This window comes from Manacus candei, unplaced genomic scaffold, assembly GCF_025592945.1.
Source record: "Manacus candei isolate 608988 ecotype Guabito, Panama unplaced genomic scaffold, ASM2559294v1 h1tg000043l, whole genome shotgun sequence".
Lineage (NCBI taxonomy): Eukaryota > Metazoa > Chordata > Aves > Passeriformes > Pipridae > Manacus > Manacus candei.
This window is the reverse complement of record NW_026138091.1, coordinates 1,054,202-1,071,748: the sequence shown is the minus strand read 5'-3', so window position 1 is coordinate 1,071,748 and position 17,547 is coordinate 1,054,202. Positions and strand designations below refer to the sequence as shown.

Below are 17,547 nucleotides of genomic sequence, written 5' to 3'. Positions count from 1 at the left end.
ACTTGCTGAAATCACAAGGAAAAAGACTGCAAATGACAGATTTAACTTAAACAAAAGGAGACTGATCTCCACATTGCAGGCAATTAAGCTGTAGACTTCTTTTCTTAGGCTATTCTAAATGTTAAAAGCACTCATGAGCATACAAAAGACTGGGTAAAATTTTAGAAAGAAGGTTCATCCAGATCCAGCAAATCCAGCAATGCCCCCTCCAGTTATGGGTGGTGTGAAACCATGTGCTTGGTTTGTCTGTGTATTTTATTCCCTGTGCACGTGCTATTGACTCTGTTGGAGTCACAGGGCAGAGCTGGATGGCCTCAGTTTGTACAGCTGGGTTTGGACATGCTGTTAGGTATCAGAAGAGGGGTAAAAAAAGACTCGCCTAAGAGACTTAGGGCACTACGTGGAAGAGACAGAATATTTGCCACAGGTAGCATAGTATGGAGGGGTGTACTGGGCATAGTTGGCAATGTTTTGATGTCGGAGGAGGGGGGCTGCAGGAATGAGTCTGATCAGGGGACTGGAGAGTAAAAAAAAGGGAGAAAAGAGGCAAGTTTCGCAGAGGCAAGGTGTTTTCCCTAGGAGGTTCTGTGTTGCTTAAATCCCAGAATCTATAATTAAAAGTTTGTTAATTGGCAAAATAAATTAGGAAAGTCTGTCCTGATTTAAAAGTCTACCTTCAACTAATTGAATATTCTAAACCTGTCAGTATTTTTCACTTGAATCTCCCTGTTTTTCTTCCTCTCATTACATAGTAAGTTCTACAGTGAACATCAACACCATTACCTTCAATGCCCCTACAGAAGAATAGGATTCTGTTGTCAGAACTGGGTCTCAGCAGTACTGAGTTTGAGGAATGGAACCCAATGCTCCATTTTTAGTAATGTGTCAACTCCTAACCTTTTTTCATGTTGGGTATAATCTACTGTTAAGAAGTACAAAAAAGAAGGCGGTATGAGTTTCAAAACTGAGAAAAATATCAAAATGAACAAGTGTTAAGATCTCACCTGGAGTAAGTATGAGCTAGAGGTATCTCCAATGGAACTCTCATTTTGTATCGTATTCTGTTGAGTAATAGCATCCTCCTTCTTTCGTTCCTTCTGCCCTGCTTCGTCATCTTCGTACTCATCAAGGCTCTAAAATGAAAAATATTCACTTATCAAAAAGTTTTCCTATGTTGCTTCGCATACTTCCCATATTTCACAAAGATTCATGCATCAGTGAATATTTTCAAAGATTAATTTCATATTTCAGAGAAGTTTAATTGTTTAACCGCTCTTCTTTCCAACTGCTTTTTCGTCCTCACAAAAGTAAGAAATAATCAAAACAAGATCCAACTTGACAAGAGCTTCAGACAATGCTGTGTGAGTTCAGTGCTAATCCTTCTGTGAGCAGGAGCTTGGACTACACCTGAGGTTCCTTCCATTTAAATGATTCTACAATCCTGTCTGTCACATACAATAGTATTACCTTTACAAGTAAGAGGTTTTGAGGCAGTACAGACAAAGAAAAAACAAGAATTAATCGTATTCTTCACTCAACTTCTAATCTTTTTTGACACAGCAGCATCTGCTGAAATTAAAGCGTCAATCTTAATCACCAATCATAATTTTGCCCTCGTTTTTAGTTTTGTCTTTGAAAATTTACCATTGAAAATCATTTTTATTACTTGATTAGTCATTCATTACTAACAATTAACACCTATATAACATTTTGACTCTTGAACACAAATGTTTCATATTTGATTTGCTGAAATACTTGGTTTGAAATCATTAAGCTTCTAAAGCACTGACTGCTGACAGGCAAGAGACAGGAAAAGTAAGTAGGTAAATAAATGAAAAAAAGAAGTAATCGGTATAAGTGCCTCTGTCTAGCTCAAAGTGATATCAAGGCCATGGCAGAAATGTGAGGACTCAGCTAGGTTTGGACTAAATCAACTATGTCTAGATCAGTCTATTAATTTAACATACGCAAAAAACGGAACAAAACACTCCCACTATCTTATGTTTAAGAGACCAACTTGAAGCAGACGAAGCTAATTAAAAAAACCAAAAAAAGTCTGACCATGACATCAGAAGCTGTTTGCCGACACTACATTAAAACAAGAGATGTGTGAAATATTGTTACAGAAACACAAGGAACTAACCAGCCTAGGACATCAGAAAATGCTTCTAGATTAATGTAAAACACCTTAAGAAAAAGAGAACAGGACTACCAGAGAACAAAGATGAATTATGAATTTTAAATTATTTCAGTTGACATTTCTAATGTACAAAAAACAAAATCGCTATTCTGAGGTTTACATACTGACAGTCTCTGGCATCAACTCACCCAAAGGGCACAAAACTAGTCAAAAGCATATAATGAGAATGCTGGAATACAGTAACTTGAAAAGTAAAACCAGTTTTATTTACTAGCTGAAAAGAGTGCTAGTATATCAAAAACTAATTTCAGCTCCTCCAAAGCAAACACTATGGTGATACAAGTGCTGGAAAACTGACCAACCAGAAAGGTATATGTTTCAGAAAGTGAACATAATAAAGTGAACAAAAGTGAACCTGAATAAAAGCCATTTAAACTCTCTACAGAGTGCTCATGACAGCAATACTAATGCAATTTCACCAGTCTACTTCTAACTAACCTGTCAATGCAACTGATGCAGACCTGTCTACTTCTATCACTAAGAAAAGACACACTTAAAAGATTTTTGAAGGTATAATGATTCAGCCATGATAATCTTTTAATAAGTCTTTTCTAATAAAATAATTATAAATATTTAATTTAGTTCTCCTGGATCCATTTTTAACAGAGCGTTTAAAAACACTGTCATGGCACATTCTAGGAAATGATCTTTAAATCAACATCCTCTACCTTTTATAAACTGTAAAGCTTAAAAATTTTGGTAACATAAACTTAAGTCTGTATCCTAATTTATCCCATTATCGTACTAATCCAGTATAAAGTGACACAATAAGAAATAATGAGCCCCTACCACAACAAGAAATGGAGTGATCTTCAGCTCTTACGAAGCCAAAAAGAAGTTCTTTCTTGTTCAGAAAGAACTATAAGGCTCATATCATTTATATGATACTAGAAGATATCATATAAATTATGACTAATGTCATGCAGATGAAGAATGACACTGTGTTAGAAAACAGGAAATGCAGAAAGATTCGTGCCTTGCAGAATATACCACCTAGGGAGTCCTTCTGCTGTGCCTTTTGCAACCGGACGTGTCTTTCTCATATTGGCCTTTTTAGTCACCAGTGCACTTGTAACAAACGTGGGTAGAGTCCTCCCCAAATCTTCGTTCGTGACGCCCAGCCATGATGATGAGAAACAGGAAAACTTTCATATTCTTTTTCCAGTCTCCAAGTTGTTCATGTCAGAGAACAGAGACCCCAGATAAACTCAAAGGAAAGAGATCCTTTGAAATGAGTTTGGAAGAGCAGCCTCTAAAAAACATAGGATAAATCCAACTCAAGACAGAAAACACTAGTAATCTTCACACACCTCAAAAAATCTTTGCATTTTCAAGGAACGACATCCTTTAAGGAGAAGAATGAAGCTAAAATATCAATACTCTAGGTAAAAAAATAAAGTCTTAGTAGTGATTAAGTGCTCCTTTCTTCACAAATTCTCTCCTTCTTCAGATACATGCTTCTCATAAGCTCTCCAGAGACCAGCAGAATTCCACAGAAATATTTTTCTCTGAATACAATTGCATCTGTGATGAAAAATGTTCTGTTTTAAAATAAGATCACCTGTCACTAAATGTTCTCTTAGCAATGTTGGACAGGAACAAAATGTCGTCATCTGATATAAAAGTTCTAGCCCAAAATTTTAAACTAAACACTTTCAGCTAGGATTTGCCAGCAATGTCCATTGCCATCCTTTCCCTTCTTCTCAGGAAGGTCCAAGAGCCCAAAGTCTGCTAATCAGTGCCAGTATTCAATCCCCCCAAATAATTTGTACTTCCATAGTTAAAGGTCTTCTTCCCAAGCATAGAACAGTTACAGTTTATATAAATCTAATTCGGAGCCTATAAACCTCTGTTTTAAACGTTACTGGGGCTTGCTCCCGACTCTAGTTCCCTTCACCGGAGCAGGCACCTCCACCAGCCAAGGCCAGCACAAGTGTGAGTGGCAAGAAACACAGAAGCAGCAGGTTTATATTACTTGTAACAGATGAGGTGGAAGAGTCAAGGTACAGGTTGATTCTCATCATTTGCAGCCAATGTGGCACATTTTGCTTGGGGTTGCCAAAGCCTTCCTGCCCTAAAGCAGATTACAAGTCAAAGACCTACCGTGATTTCCCTAACACAAAGGTTACATTCCCCTCCCAAACATGCAGATATGCATATACCCACACAATTTAAACCATGTCTATGAAATGCAGGCAGAGCACAAGTGAACATGATAACAACCACATAATATAAACACTTTACTGCTTTTTACTGAAGTTATTAAGTTTTGCTTCAATAACAATTAACCTTAACAAGGAAATCCATTTGACTCATGATCAAATAAGCTTTCCTATTGAAAATATCCTGTTTATGCACTTCATCTTCAGTTATTGATCATCAGTATTATTGCCATTTACATTCTAAGCTAACTTTTAGAGTAATAAAAATCAATAAGCCCAAGTTTCAGTTGACACATTATTATTGAAAAAATTAAAAATGTCCAAAGTTTTGTCACACACTTCAAAAACTGCTGTATTTTTTTTTTCAAACTGCCCTGCAGCTGAAACTGCCTCAGCCCATAGGACATTTCAATCAGATGGATTAATGTGTTGCTTACGTTGCAGGCTCTCTCACATACTACACTTCCCTTTAGAAACTACTTTCACATTATTGAAAAAGACATAAATGCAGCTATTACTTTCTCTGTCAGCACAGCAGAGAAATGGACTTACAACCACCAAGGTGTAATTCTGAGCCATTACATAATTCTCTCTGTCCGTTCCCCTTCCTTGCCTCTTTATTTTGCTGCTAGGCACATACCATTTCAGATCCTTATTTTCCATTAAAATCATCTGAGTTTTGTGCAGCAGATATTCAATATGACATTCCCACATCTGATCTCAATATAAGGAATCCACAAAAATTCTTTAGGTTTTCTAGTGTTTCAGTATATGTTTGAAGCTGTAGTATAAACATTTTTCTGTAAACCTCTAGTACGGAAAATACAGAATAAAATGATTTCAAAAGAATCAGACTGATGAAAGAAACAGCCACAAAGATATCCACATTCCAGCACACCACCAGCCTGCAGTTAAAGGAGACATTGTATGAAGAACACTTCTAATGATTCACTGGTTTGCTTTCTATAAACATTTGTGCATTGCTAAGAACAAGCAAAAACTGGGCAGGGACTGTCTTCTCCCTGAAAATACAGGGTATTCCTACGTGCAGACGGTCAGTTCCTGAGCACACACAAGCTGCTCTCACCACAAGAAATGGTGCTGAGTCAAAATGTCACTATTCCAATCCCCCCTTCCTGCACAACCTGCTTCTGCCTTGCAGTTCTGCTGGCCGAGCACATAACTAAGAGCTTCCCAGTTTGTTTCATGAAAAGTCAATCAGGTTTGTTTCAGCAGTTTTAATTAGCTCAATTGATTATGCCTGGACCAGAGACGAGCCCATTCAAACTCTTTATTTTGCAGAACTCCAGGAATGGTTGTGCTAAGTCAGCTTTTTGAAAATGATGAGCACTTGAGATAAGAACATATTTAACCAGTACAGCAAGACGTGCAAGCAGATACACACTCTCAGCAAAACCCTGTGCTCAACTTCACATTGGGCAATAAACGGAAACTGTACATCACAAGCACCGTCAGTTATCTTGACTTTTTTTTTTTTTAACTTAACCATGTTAATAATCTAGGAGATGAAACAAAATCAAGGCTTCTTCTCACTTCCACAAAATTACTCTGAAAAATTAAGGGGAAAAAAAAAATCAATTTTACAAGACACTTCCCATGTTTAGAAAAAGTTCAAAGTGCAGTATCACAACTTCATCTCAAGATGCTGTAAAACTGCAAACGTTTCTATTAAATGTAAACATTTCCTAAAAGCTTCCACAGTAGAAATACAAGACAAGAATTGCTTTTAACTCTGAAAAAATGTACCTAGGCAATTAACTATGGCAATATAGATTTGGGGATTCAACAATATCTTTCCCTTGGCTGATCACTCAGAAAAGCCTAGAAAATTAACAGCAAATAAAAGACAACTATTTTACACATTTCTCTATCATCACTCTTCTTACTGCAACACTGAAAACCAAATGCTTCCTCACTTTATCATGCACAGCTCTCTTATCGCCTAAATATGATCTTCCTACCTCTTTGCACCATATCAAACCCTTCTGTCATCACTTCCAAAAATACCCAGCAAAACCAACCAAAAATCCCAAACTTCAGTGATTTGGGATTATATAACCTTTCCCCCTTGGGAACATTGATTTTAATCATACTTTAACACACTTCTATTACAATGTCCAGATAGCACCCTAGATATTTAATTAAAACAGATTTAGAGTAATAAAACCTTTTATTAGAACAACAGTATAATTGAAAAATTTGCATCTTTTTCACTAAGTAAGCCTTTCATCACATTTAACTTGCCTTGGTGCTTTCCTTCACAAGATGAAAAACATCCTAATAAAGGTGAAAAGAGCTAATGCTATTCCTAGGAACTATCTAAAACCTACGAACAGTTTTATGGATTACCCAGTAAAGTATTTTATTTAAGAACACTTGACTTCAATTCTCACATTAAGAGTGCCCAAAAAAGGATACTGAACTCCAACATCTTATCTGCATGATCTTTGTGCACTTCTAAAAGTCTATGTATCTAAATGGAGCAGTCCAATATCAACAATTAGTATGATCACAAGCATGGATTTTTAACCCAGAAGAGGAAAGGCAGGAATCTTTGGTATCCAAGATCAAAAGAGACCAGAAGACAGTAATGGGTCAGTGACCAGCAGGTGGGCCAGCACACAGCTGACTGCAGCCATAGGATGTGCCCATCCTTGACCAGTACTCCCACAAAGCAACCCAAAAAGACGAGCATCACTTAGAGATCAGTGAAGTGCACATCTCTTGCTCTACGAAATTCACAGCATTCCTGATTATAAGTCATATGTATATTTTGTTTGAACTCTACCCTTTTCTCACCCATAATGAGAATTTATAAGTACCTACTTTGTACATTCAATTATATTCCAGAGTAAATGCAATTTGCCGTCTTAAAATCCTCTTAGAAATGCTTTTGGAAAAAAACCCAACATATTTGTCTGTATTAGAGCAAAATAACAAAGTATTTCAAATTCTTTTAAAGCTTTAAGTAAAACATCAACTAGATCAACACCAGAATGTCAATTATCCCTCATTATAATAACAAAAAGCAGCAGTGTTTGCAGTTTGTTTTTCAGCAAAATAAACTGTTTGGTCACCACTCTCTTCAAACATACCATAAGAATGAGTTCAAAAGTCAAATGTTTAACTTACGCTAATCACCAAAAAATCCTTTATCACAAGGCTTGTCAAGAATGATTGGTGGAAATGCTTAATTTAACTACTTACTACACAATATTAACGTCACAGAATAAAATTCCAGGGATACAAGAAGCTTGCAAAACACAAGCTATCTAGCATTATTAATAACCTTTTCAGAAAGAGAAAGGTGGATTAAAATATATGGATTGGCAAGCTATCAGAATTAAGCACCAAACTATTCAATACCAAACTCAAGGTTAGCATTTTAAAGTTTCTTACTGATCACCATCTAAGAACAGAAGTACCAAACAGCACAACTGACTGAAGATCCTTTACAAAGACATCACACTGCTGATACCTGTTCCATGGGGAAATTCTTACATGAATGTAACAATGATTCATTCAAAGGAAGTCCCAATTCCTTGCTCTTAAAAAGAAAATATAAATCAACATCAAATAAAGGGGCCAAGATAAAAGCAGCCAAATCCTCTTTATGCTGAGTATGACCCACAGGCAGTTCCAGGCCACTTGACTTCCAGAATTATAGGGCCCTGATACAGCACATCTCTATGTATTAGAAATTAGACACCCCATCCCCATCCTCATTCAAATTTTGCATACTGCTCTTCTTACTTCTATTTTGCTAGTAACAACATGTCTTTTCCCTCCTCTGCTAATGGTTTACTTCTGGTATAGAGTTAATAAAGGCTATATTCTGTACACAGAAATCACTAATAGCGTTTAACACCTGAATCTAAAAGTAACAGAAATGTTCCCAAACATCACGCATACATACAAAAGTGGAGTCAGTCTCTACAGCCTCCAAATCAACATTCTGAAATGATGCATCCTATCTGAAACAAATATTGCAAAACAGTGGTCAAGCAGAAGAAAGCTGGTAAAACCAAGTTTGCCTGTTTCAGCCAGGAGGAAAAAGAGAGAATTGTTGAAGATATTTGCACTGCTCACAGAAGAAATATTTCTCAGTTTGCATCATGCCACAGACATTAGGAAACAACCACCACAGACTGCAAGAGAAGAGCATTCGTGTATAGAAAACAAGCGATGGTTTGTTTAGCGTAAAACAAGCGATAGTTTATACACTTAATGCCCACCTACACTGTTTTCCTATTGAACTTGCTCCTGTGTTAGGTAAGATTCTGGGACATACTGGTATTAGAGGGCACGTAAACAATGGCTGAACAAAAGCCACTCAAACAACAGTTAGACAATGGAGTTAAAATGTCTCCATCTGTCAGTGTAGAGTCGTGACGGCCGATAAAGATACAAGGAGTCAGTTATGTGCAGGAAAGATGTCTTTCTTTATTTTCTCATCTGCTTTATTATACCCCTTGTTAGCAGCAAGCAGTATCCTTATTTTAGGTAAGCAAGCAACAGTGTTTTCATTGGCTAGGATCTATGGGCAATAAATCTGGCAAAGTTCAAGGCCTTATTGCAGTTCCCACATCCCAGGCCTACCAACTTTACAGCCTGCCTTTGTTTTCTCCATTAGGGCTGCGTCCTGACTTCCTTATCATCAAGGATACACTCGAAACTTTTCCCAGTCGATATCTTCATCCTGGGAGCTAATAGCCACCATTATTTTGACTTTCACTGCCATGTATTTCTGCCAAAATTAACAAATACAAACAATATTCCCAAAGAGAAAAAGATGTATTGTCATGCAGAAATAGACATACAAACTAAGCACCCTTCTCTTTAAAGCCAGAAAACAGGGAGAGAAACAAATCTTGGAGATTAGCACACTATTTTCAAAACAGAATTATCTCTTTTAATGTGACCATTTAATATATGTTTTCTTCCCTAGTACATCTGTGGTGCTTCTAAAAGGAAATAAAGATGAGATCAGTACTTGAAGAATGTTCTAAAAGGAGATCAAACAGGTTAATTAGTGGAACTGTATTTCAACTGTCCTATCCTCTGAAGCATGCAGTTTGTAGCCATTTATATTGTCTGAATATCAAGTCGAATTTAATTTCTTTTAAAATGCAGTGCCTTCATAGGTTTCTGCTCTCTTGCTTAATAGGCTAATTGTCATTTTTCTTCTACTCATTGAATCTCATTCACTGTTTACACACAGTGGGTGTGGGACTGGTCAAACTAAACAAAGCCAAAGAGGTTGATGACAACCAAGCACAGACAAGCCAAGACAATATACTCAGAACCAATTCCAAGGGGAAAAGAAATCTTTGGCACAATACTTTCTTGAGAGTTGTACAACACTTCTCATTTCGGAGTGGGATCTTCTGAATCCATAGAAAAGCTGATAAAAATATCAACCAGATTTTCGGCTCCACAGATGCTTCATTAGATTTCTAACATTAGTAAGTGTTCTAACCAGACAGACATAGACTACCTTCCGCTGAGGGTCAGAAAGGGAGAAGCAGTACTGAAAAAGCACTTTAAACAGGATAGACTCATATTTGGATTAAAAAAAAAAAGTTGAATTTGACTTCCAAGGCAATAAATAAGCACTTTTGAAGTGCTCAGCACTGATCTCAGGAATAGACAGCATTGATCAAAGCTGTGCAGGCAGGCAAAGCACAGATGTGGTACTAAAGCCTGATAGGACAGCAACAACCAGGTAAGATCAAAAAAGTTTAAAGTTGTTGCAGCAGTCAATATTGTAACTATTTCTTGGGAAAACATTTTGTAACTACAAATTAATCCTAGTGACAATTCTGAGAAGCTGTTTCCCAACCTAGACTTCTGAAATCACTCTTTAGTGCTGTATTTGGAGGGAAGTCCTCTTCCTCAGGAGCTTTTCCAACAATTTTATTTTGATAAATATATCAATGTCCAAGGCTCCTGATGGAAACCCAGTCTAGATTCCCATAGTGCAATCTCACATATTAACAGCATCAAAGTCTTCCGTCACCATCACTTGTACCCCTGCTTCTTATGGAAACTGCTCAGAAATCACAGCTCTTTTGTATCCATATCTTTCTAAAGTCACTAGTGATGGGGGGGATGAGTGTTGTGTTTCAGACAGTAATAAATACTTAATAATATATTAGTATCTTTAAAATATGAAAGTTGCATAAGTGTGAGAGGGTTAATTCAAGTTTCCTAAAAGTGAAATGTGCAGATTAGCTGCCACAGTAATTCAAGGGCTAGACAAAACAGGCAGTTACCCTTATACCTGAGCAGTCAGCACTGTACACAGACTTGAGCCAGCTCAGCAGGTGTTCGGCTCGGTGAGGAACTGAGGGAACTCTAGTATTGACTTAGGAGTGAGAAGGAGAAAGCGTGGGAGACAGAGTTGTGGGAAAGCTCACAGAAAGAACATGTAGCTGATGCCTGGTGAGAGAGAGCTACTCAAGTAAACAGAGACTACAGCAGCAAAAATAAGCAAGGAAGCAAAGGGGACATCTGTTTCAATCGGTCTGAGAAGTAAAACTACACATTGTACCTTTCTGTGGTCTTTCTGTCACTGTCGGAGCGAGCTGCCTAACTTCCCCCACAGCACGCATCCAAAAACTTTGACATTTTGATTACCAGGTCTAAGACAGAGCTGGACATACTCCACTTCCAGTAGGTAAGAAAAACTAGGACTTCAGGATGGGAACATGCAGACAGACAAGACTTTGCTGCTAAGGAGTATTTCATGAGCACACTTTAAGTCCATAAAACAGTACCAGCAAGTTCAAGTAACTTACTACAAAACTAGCATTTGAATATGGTGACCTCAGAACACAGAACATGCACAGACACAAAACCAAATCAATCCAGGTGTGAGGAAATGTAGTATTGTATCGTAATGGGAGGAATTAGTCACGTCACAGTTTGTTCAAAACAACTGCACTCACCGGAACCTTACATGACTGTAACTTTGCGTAAGAGAGCAATGGTATTCGTACAGAAATTCAAACCAGAATAAAGCAAGAATAAATAAAGTAGGGAAAATGATGGATAAATAAAAGCTTATATTCACAAGTGCAGGAAGTGTTTGTCATCATCATCATGGCTGGGCTTCGCGAACGAAGATTTGGGAAAGCTCTATCCACATTTGTTACAAGCACGCTGGTGGCTCATGAGGCCAATACGAGACAGACATGTCCGGTTGCAAAAGGCACAGCAGAAGGACTCCTTAGGTGGTATATTCTGCAAGGTACCATTCTTTCTGCGTTGTCTTTTCTCCTCGAGAGTGACCCTGCGTGCTTTCTCAAAGGAGACAGCAGCGTTATAGATGGTGTGTCTCCAGGTCTCCTGATTTGAGGCCAGAATAGACCAGTTATGTTGATCAATATGGCCAAGGCTGAGATGTTGTTTCAGGGAGTCCTTGTATCTTTTCTTCGGGGCTCCTGTCTTGCGGCAGCCGGTGGCAAGTTCACCACAAAGCAAGATCTTAGGGAGGCGGTGGTCCTTCATCCTGGAGACATCTGTTCTAGAACAAGCAGCAGTCACAAGTATTGAGGCCATACTGCTGAGAGCACAGCTGCAATGGGCAGGGCAGGAAGTGTTTGTACAAAAAAGGTAATTTTCTATTACTGTTACTTTAATTGTTGAGTGACTGATCAAGTTTTGGGGGTTTTTTTAGCTACAGAGTTACTTGCATACAATATAGTGCAAGTCTCGGCTGGGTCTTCCACAATCAATTCTTTGTATTTCACCATATCTACCTTTTTAGACCAGACAGCTCAAGCAAATTATTAAGATTTCAGCTTATAAGGCATTTATTATCTTAATTCAGAACATCAACTGTAACATGTGTTTCTCAACTGTAAAACAGGAATATTGGGTAAAGTCCTCTTTTTTGAAGTACTCCAGAATCTGCCCATTAATGATGACAGGGAAACTTTGCCACACGCTGACATGGATTTGCTCTGGGCTTCAGACCCAAGACAAGGGTCTGCCTTGCTGAGGGATGGAACAGAAGGGCTATGACACCCCTTCCCCTTCAGTTTCTACTGTGTAATGAAAGCATGAGGTCAAGGTTACAACTGATACACAAGTTAGCACACATCATCTACACCATGGAAACTGTTCATATGCATTGTTTTCTGTACACCAAACTGTGGTAAACACAAAGTAGTTCAAGTTTTACCATTCCCTGGCGAAAAGAAAGGTAAACAATTATATGCATACTGTAGGTACCACAGGTTAGGAGCATTCACTTCGTTACCATGGAGCAGCCCTGAGCCATTCCTGTGCCCAACTCGGCAGCCTGTCACTCTGACCAAAGAGGACAAGGAGAGGAATTCTTATGAGCTGACAACACTGGAAATGGGATTCAGAGCTCAATTCATCTCCTGTAATTACCTATCACAGCCAAATAATACTTAAAACCAGATTTTTTTTCTCTTCATTTAAAGAATCTCAGTGACAAAAAAACCTTTCAAAGACAAACTGATGCCCCAGTAGGGGTCTTCATGTTGTAAACAGGAGGACACACACATGCACAGATACACACAAACCAAAACCAACAAAGTAAATCTCGCTGCCATTGCTACACTTGTACTCCAATCCAAGCCAGAGGAACACAAGTGAAGAAGTATCCAAGGAGGAGTCAGGAATGAGGATTCTGTTGTTCATGTTCATGTTATTAAAACGTGTTTTTAATTTCTCAGACTACAAGCTAAAGCCTGTAATAATGTCGCTTGGAAAACAGATGGCTGAGTGAGCATCTGAGGGTGAAAAGGAATGTTTTTACAGGCGCAGTTAGTAAATACCACTGGCTCCTGCAGACATTCTTCCTTAAATGGAAATTACCATTTCTTTAGGTTAGAAAAAAAATATCCCGATACAATAGGAGTCAGACTAGCTATTAACCTTTTAGCACCTGCACTAAGCAAAACAAAAATTAGCAGAAGGCTTTATATATATAGCTCTCTGTTCAGTAAATATTTAAAACTCTTCCCCTTCCCTGCCACATGATTCTTGTCTGTAGATTTGGAAGAGCAAGGAATCCTCAAAAACAATATTAAAACTTTGTGGAAACACGAAGTCTCTCTGCATATCTATGACTAACTGTATGAGGACACTAGACAATTTAAAGAAAGGAAACTACTGCAGATACAATCAGAACTGAACCTTCACCCTGAAGTTGAGCCAAACTTTATTTCAATACTGAAATTAAGTCTGCATTGCTTTGATTTTATTTTTATGTTCTATTTTTTGTTTTCACATGTCCCCCTGCAATTGCTTTTTACAGCCAAGAAAACAAGATTTCTCCCTCCCCCAAGATTCCTAACAAACTTAACAACATGATGGGCAAGGGTCGAGGTTCCGCAACAGCTTAAATTAGCGTGTGTCCATTTAGCCATACTCCAACTCTCCCTCTTTTCCTGCTCCTGCCCATGGGCATCTACCAGCCCTCTGCATTACCTCCCCTGACACCTGCGAGTCATGTCAGGGTAATTTACTAGCAGAAAGCTACTTCTATAAAAAGTGAATAGTATTTTGTACATCTTAGTCTAGCTAACTACAGGATCAGCGCAGGCAAGACAGGTAAAAGCACAGATCTAAACTCTCACAAAATTAAAACTCCAGCAATTCAGACTGGACAAATAGTGAAGTACTCATCTAAAAGCACATACTAATATTTAACATTATTAATTATTTTGGAATATAAATAGTGTCCCTGATAATAGTAAACACCATCTATTTTTAAAGGGAAACAAACTGATTCAGATTCCAGAGCTCTGACACATGGCCAAGGTGACTTCTAGAATCTGCAGGCTGTAAGAGCTACAGAATCGTTTGCCCCTTGCAATCTGCACAGCTGCTATTACTCTGAAGTATAAACAAGAGGACTACTACAGAGCTGAAGAGCTCATCCATCCAACCACTGAGTTTCACCACCATGCCTCATGATGGTACAGCCCCATGTTATGATTCCTTAGGTAAAAAGGCCCATCAGGAGTCAAGGACAGTGGATTAATGTGTTCCTTCTTGCAGCTTGGCTTCTTGCAGCTGGGCTATTGCAACTGAAAGAAAACTGCAACATAAATATAAATAAGCAGAACGGAGAGACAAGACAAACTGGACTTAATGTGGCTTGTCCACCACAAACAGCATAAATTCAGAAATACCTACAGACAGTCCAGTGAAACAGCCCAACCTCATCTTCTAATCATCCTGGGGCCTGCACCGCCCATCCTTCTGTCTTGGCACAATGTTTACCTTTGCAGGAACCAATCCCACTGTAAATTAATTCAATAAATCCCAAAAAAGTCAATTTTCAGACTTGCCACTTCCCCTAGTATTACAACAGGTGCATAAACACAACACAAGGGACAGCACAAGGACAGGAAACATTAGACCTGGCCTAATTCCTTGTGAAATTTGTATTGAATTACCCCCTCTTTTGGCACAGATATACAAAAATGTATTAAAATATGTATAAACCATTCCTCACATTAGTAATTTCTCCTGCTAACATATGCAAGTAATTTTAGGATAAAATATCCATTGAAAACAAGACCACGAAGGATCATAACATGGCTATGTCCTACGTTACTAGGGCTTTGGTATTCTCTTATCACTGCTTTAAGCAAAATTTTCTACATTTTTTTAAAAGGGAACTCCTTTTTATTAAAATAAGTAGAGCTCTGGATACACTTCCATGCCTTTTTTTGGTGAGGTTTTTTTTGTTGTTGTTTTGTTTTTTTAACTGTACTTCTGACATGGATTTGTAGTAAGATAAAAAGAAGGTACTGATAATTTAGCTGTAGTGGTTTATGCTCAGAATATAAGTATGGCCTAGGATCTTTTCTGGCTAACTTTTTTTCTATAAGTGGAATCTTATTAAATGGAGTTGGGATAATAAAAGGCTCTGACTCTCTTCTGTATATCCTTTTCAACTTGGGGTTTGTGTTTGAAGACTATTTTTAAAAAGCGGAGAAAGGGAAGCAAGACACAAGTACATTCATGCATTGTCATTCCAAACACTCACAAAGGCTTTCACAGTCATACACTACTGATACAAAATGCTGTAAGAAAGGATTTCTCCCAGAATCTCAGTTCATATTATAAACTACCAAGTAGGTCAGTGACAACAAAAATCACTTTGCAAATAGGATGCAGACTGATTCACTCACACGTTTCATTCAACCTAAGAAGATTTTGTTGCAAAAACAACAATTACATTACAGGAGAAAACCCAACAGCATACAAAAAAGCCAAAAGAACACAACAATAAACAGATAAACATCGAGAGTAATGCAGGTGCAAGGATCCTGTTGGAACAAGATGACAAACTACATGGTTCTTCAAGGCCCCCGGCAGCCTTACCTTCTAGGGTTTTGTAACAGCAAACTCTTTGCAGGAAGAGTTGCAGTGGCAACACAAACAACAAATAAGGATAAAAAAATTGCACTAAGGACATATTTCTCCCCACCAACCTTCACACATACATTCCACATAAACTGCCTGCAGTTGCACAGCAAACTGGAAGAAGGAAAATAAGCAGGAGGGCAATTCTGCTCTCACACCATCCAACATGTCTGGGACTACAGCACTCTTGCTCTTCATCAGAAGACACAGCACATGCATCAAGAACTCCCCTAAGCAGAATATAGTTCAAATCTGGGAAAGTAACAGTAAAAAAAAAAAAAAAAAAAAAAAAAAAAAAAAAAAAAAAAAGAGAAAGAAAAAGGTTCTTCCACACCTGCTTTGCTTTCAAACTTATTCCCACTCATCCCTGCCAAGAAAGGTTGTTGGGATGGTTGAAGTGTTTCCCGTGAATGAGGACAACTTGCTCTTATGGCATTTCAATGTACAGGCTCTTTTTTTTTAAGCATAGAATATCAGTTCTTAAATTATACCTTTCCCCTCTTGACCTTATCCAATTATCTGCACCATAGTGTTAACTTCAATTACTATTAGTCTATCATATCTACTAAAGAAGCTGTGATCCATATCCATTTTCCAGGCTAGTTAGTCAGAATTACTACCTTTCTTACAACCTCTGCCTTCCTATTAACACAAGCTATTCGTGAGATGACTACAATAGTCTTCTGTGATGGTTTTAGTTAAAATCCTAGGAAAAAAGATCAGCTAAATTACACTGCCTGATTATTAGTTAAGAAAATTAAATAAAGTAGATCTCTCACTAATTCACCTGGAACTGACTCCTATCCCACTAGCATCTGCTGATCTAGATTTATGCTCCTGGAATTGTTTTAGTTATAATCACAATTTTATACTCAAATTTTTTGAAAACCTCTCTAGTATTCCAAGGTTTCTTAGAAATCAGTATTACCGGACCAGAGACTACTCTGGACAACTGCTTTAAGTTATCTGGACATGGTCATTTTCAAATGTTTATCCTTGCTGAAAATGAATCAAATCCCTAGAAAAACCTTTTTTGACATGAATACTTACACTTTCCACAAGGTAGAAAACAGAAATATTTCTGGAACATGTACTCCTAATGTCAAGCACTCATCTATGTAGCATAGTAACACCAATCTAACCAGAAAGACAAAACAACATGACTTAGATTATGACCAAATAATTGTTTGAAGAAAAAAAATGACACATTTAAGTGAGATGGGATCCTCCAAATGAAATGTAGCACTTGGCCCGGCCATGCTACCACACCTCGGAACTGAAAGGATTCATTTGAAGTATCCAAACTATTTGAAACAATCCCCTTAGTTTACACTGTAATGAGCTAACAGCACACCAGGAACTCTACCTTAAGTGAGATAGGCAAGCAAGAGGCATAAACCCGAGTACCAACATCATCATAGCTGATGACTGACCATTACCCCGAGCCTAAAGCACTCAGTGCCTTGTGGATCTTATTTGGCAGATGAATCCAGCTTCTACTGGAAGCAGGACACGTCCACCCCAATCTGCAGTGGTCACAGTTCTGGGCAACAGATGCTGCTGGGCACTTACGGAGGAAAGATCTGAAAACTACTGGTTGAGCCATTTATCTGTGTGTGGAAACAAGTGTTGGAAACACTGAGGATTTATATGACTATGCTGGCCTTGATACATGATTTATTTACAATCTTTTAAAAGAGAAAAGAATTGTAACTTTTTTGTTTTTCTTTATAGTCAATCCAATGG

General features: G+C 38.0%; 1 protein-coding gene across 3 annotated transcripts in view; it reads right to left on the bottom strand.

The window, feature by feature from the left end:
• Positions 1 to 17,547, bottom strand: part of PAWR (pro-apoptotic WT1 regulator) — a 97,420-nt gene that overhangs the window by 54,408 nt on the left and 25,465 nt on the right. For 2 of the 3 annotated variants that reach the window (XR_007905922.1, XM_051795725.1), the window contains exon 2: positions 1,005 to 1,133. The exons of the other annotated variant lie outside the window; for it this stretch is intronic. Coding sequence is in view for 1 of the 2 variants with exons in the window: in XM_051795725.1 (XP_051651685.1) it covers positions 1,005 to 1,133 (129 nt within the window). In the remaining variant the exon portion in view is untranslated. The remainder of the gene's footprint in view (positions 1 to 1,004; positions 1,134 to 17,547) is intronic. 3 annotated transcript variants of the gene reach the window in all.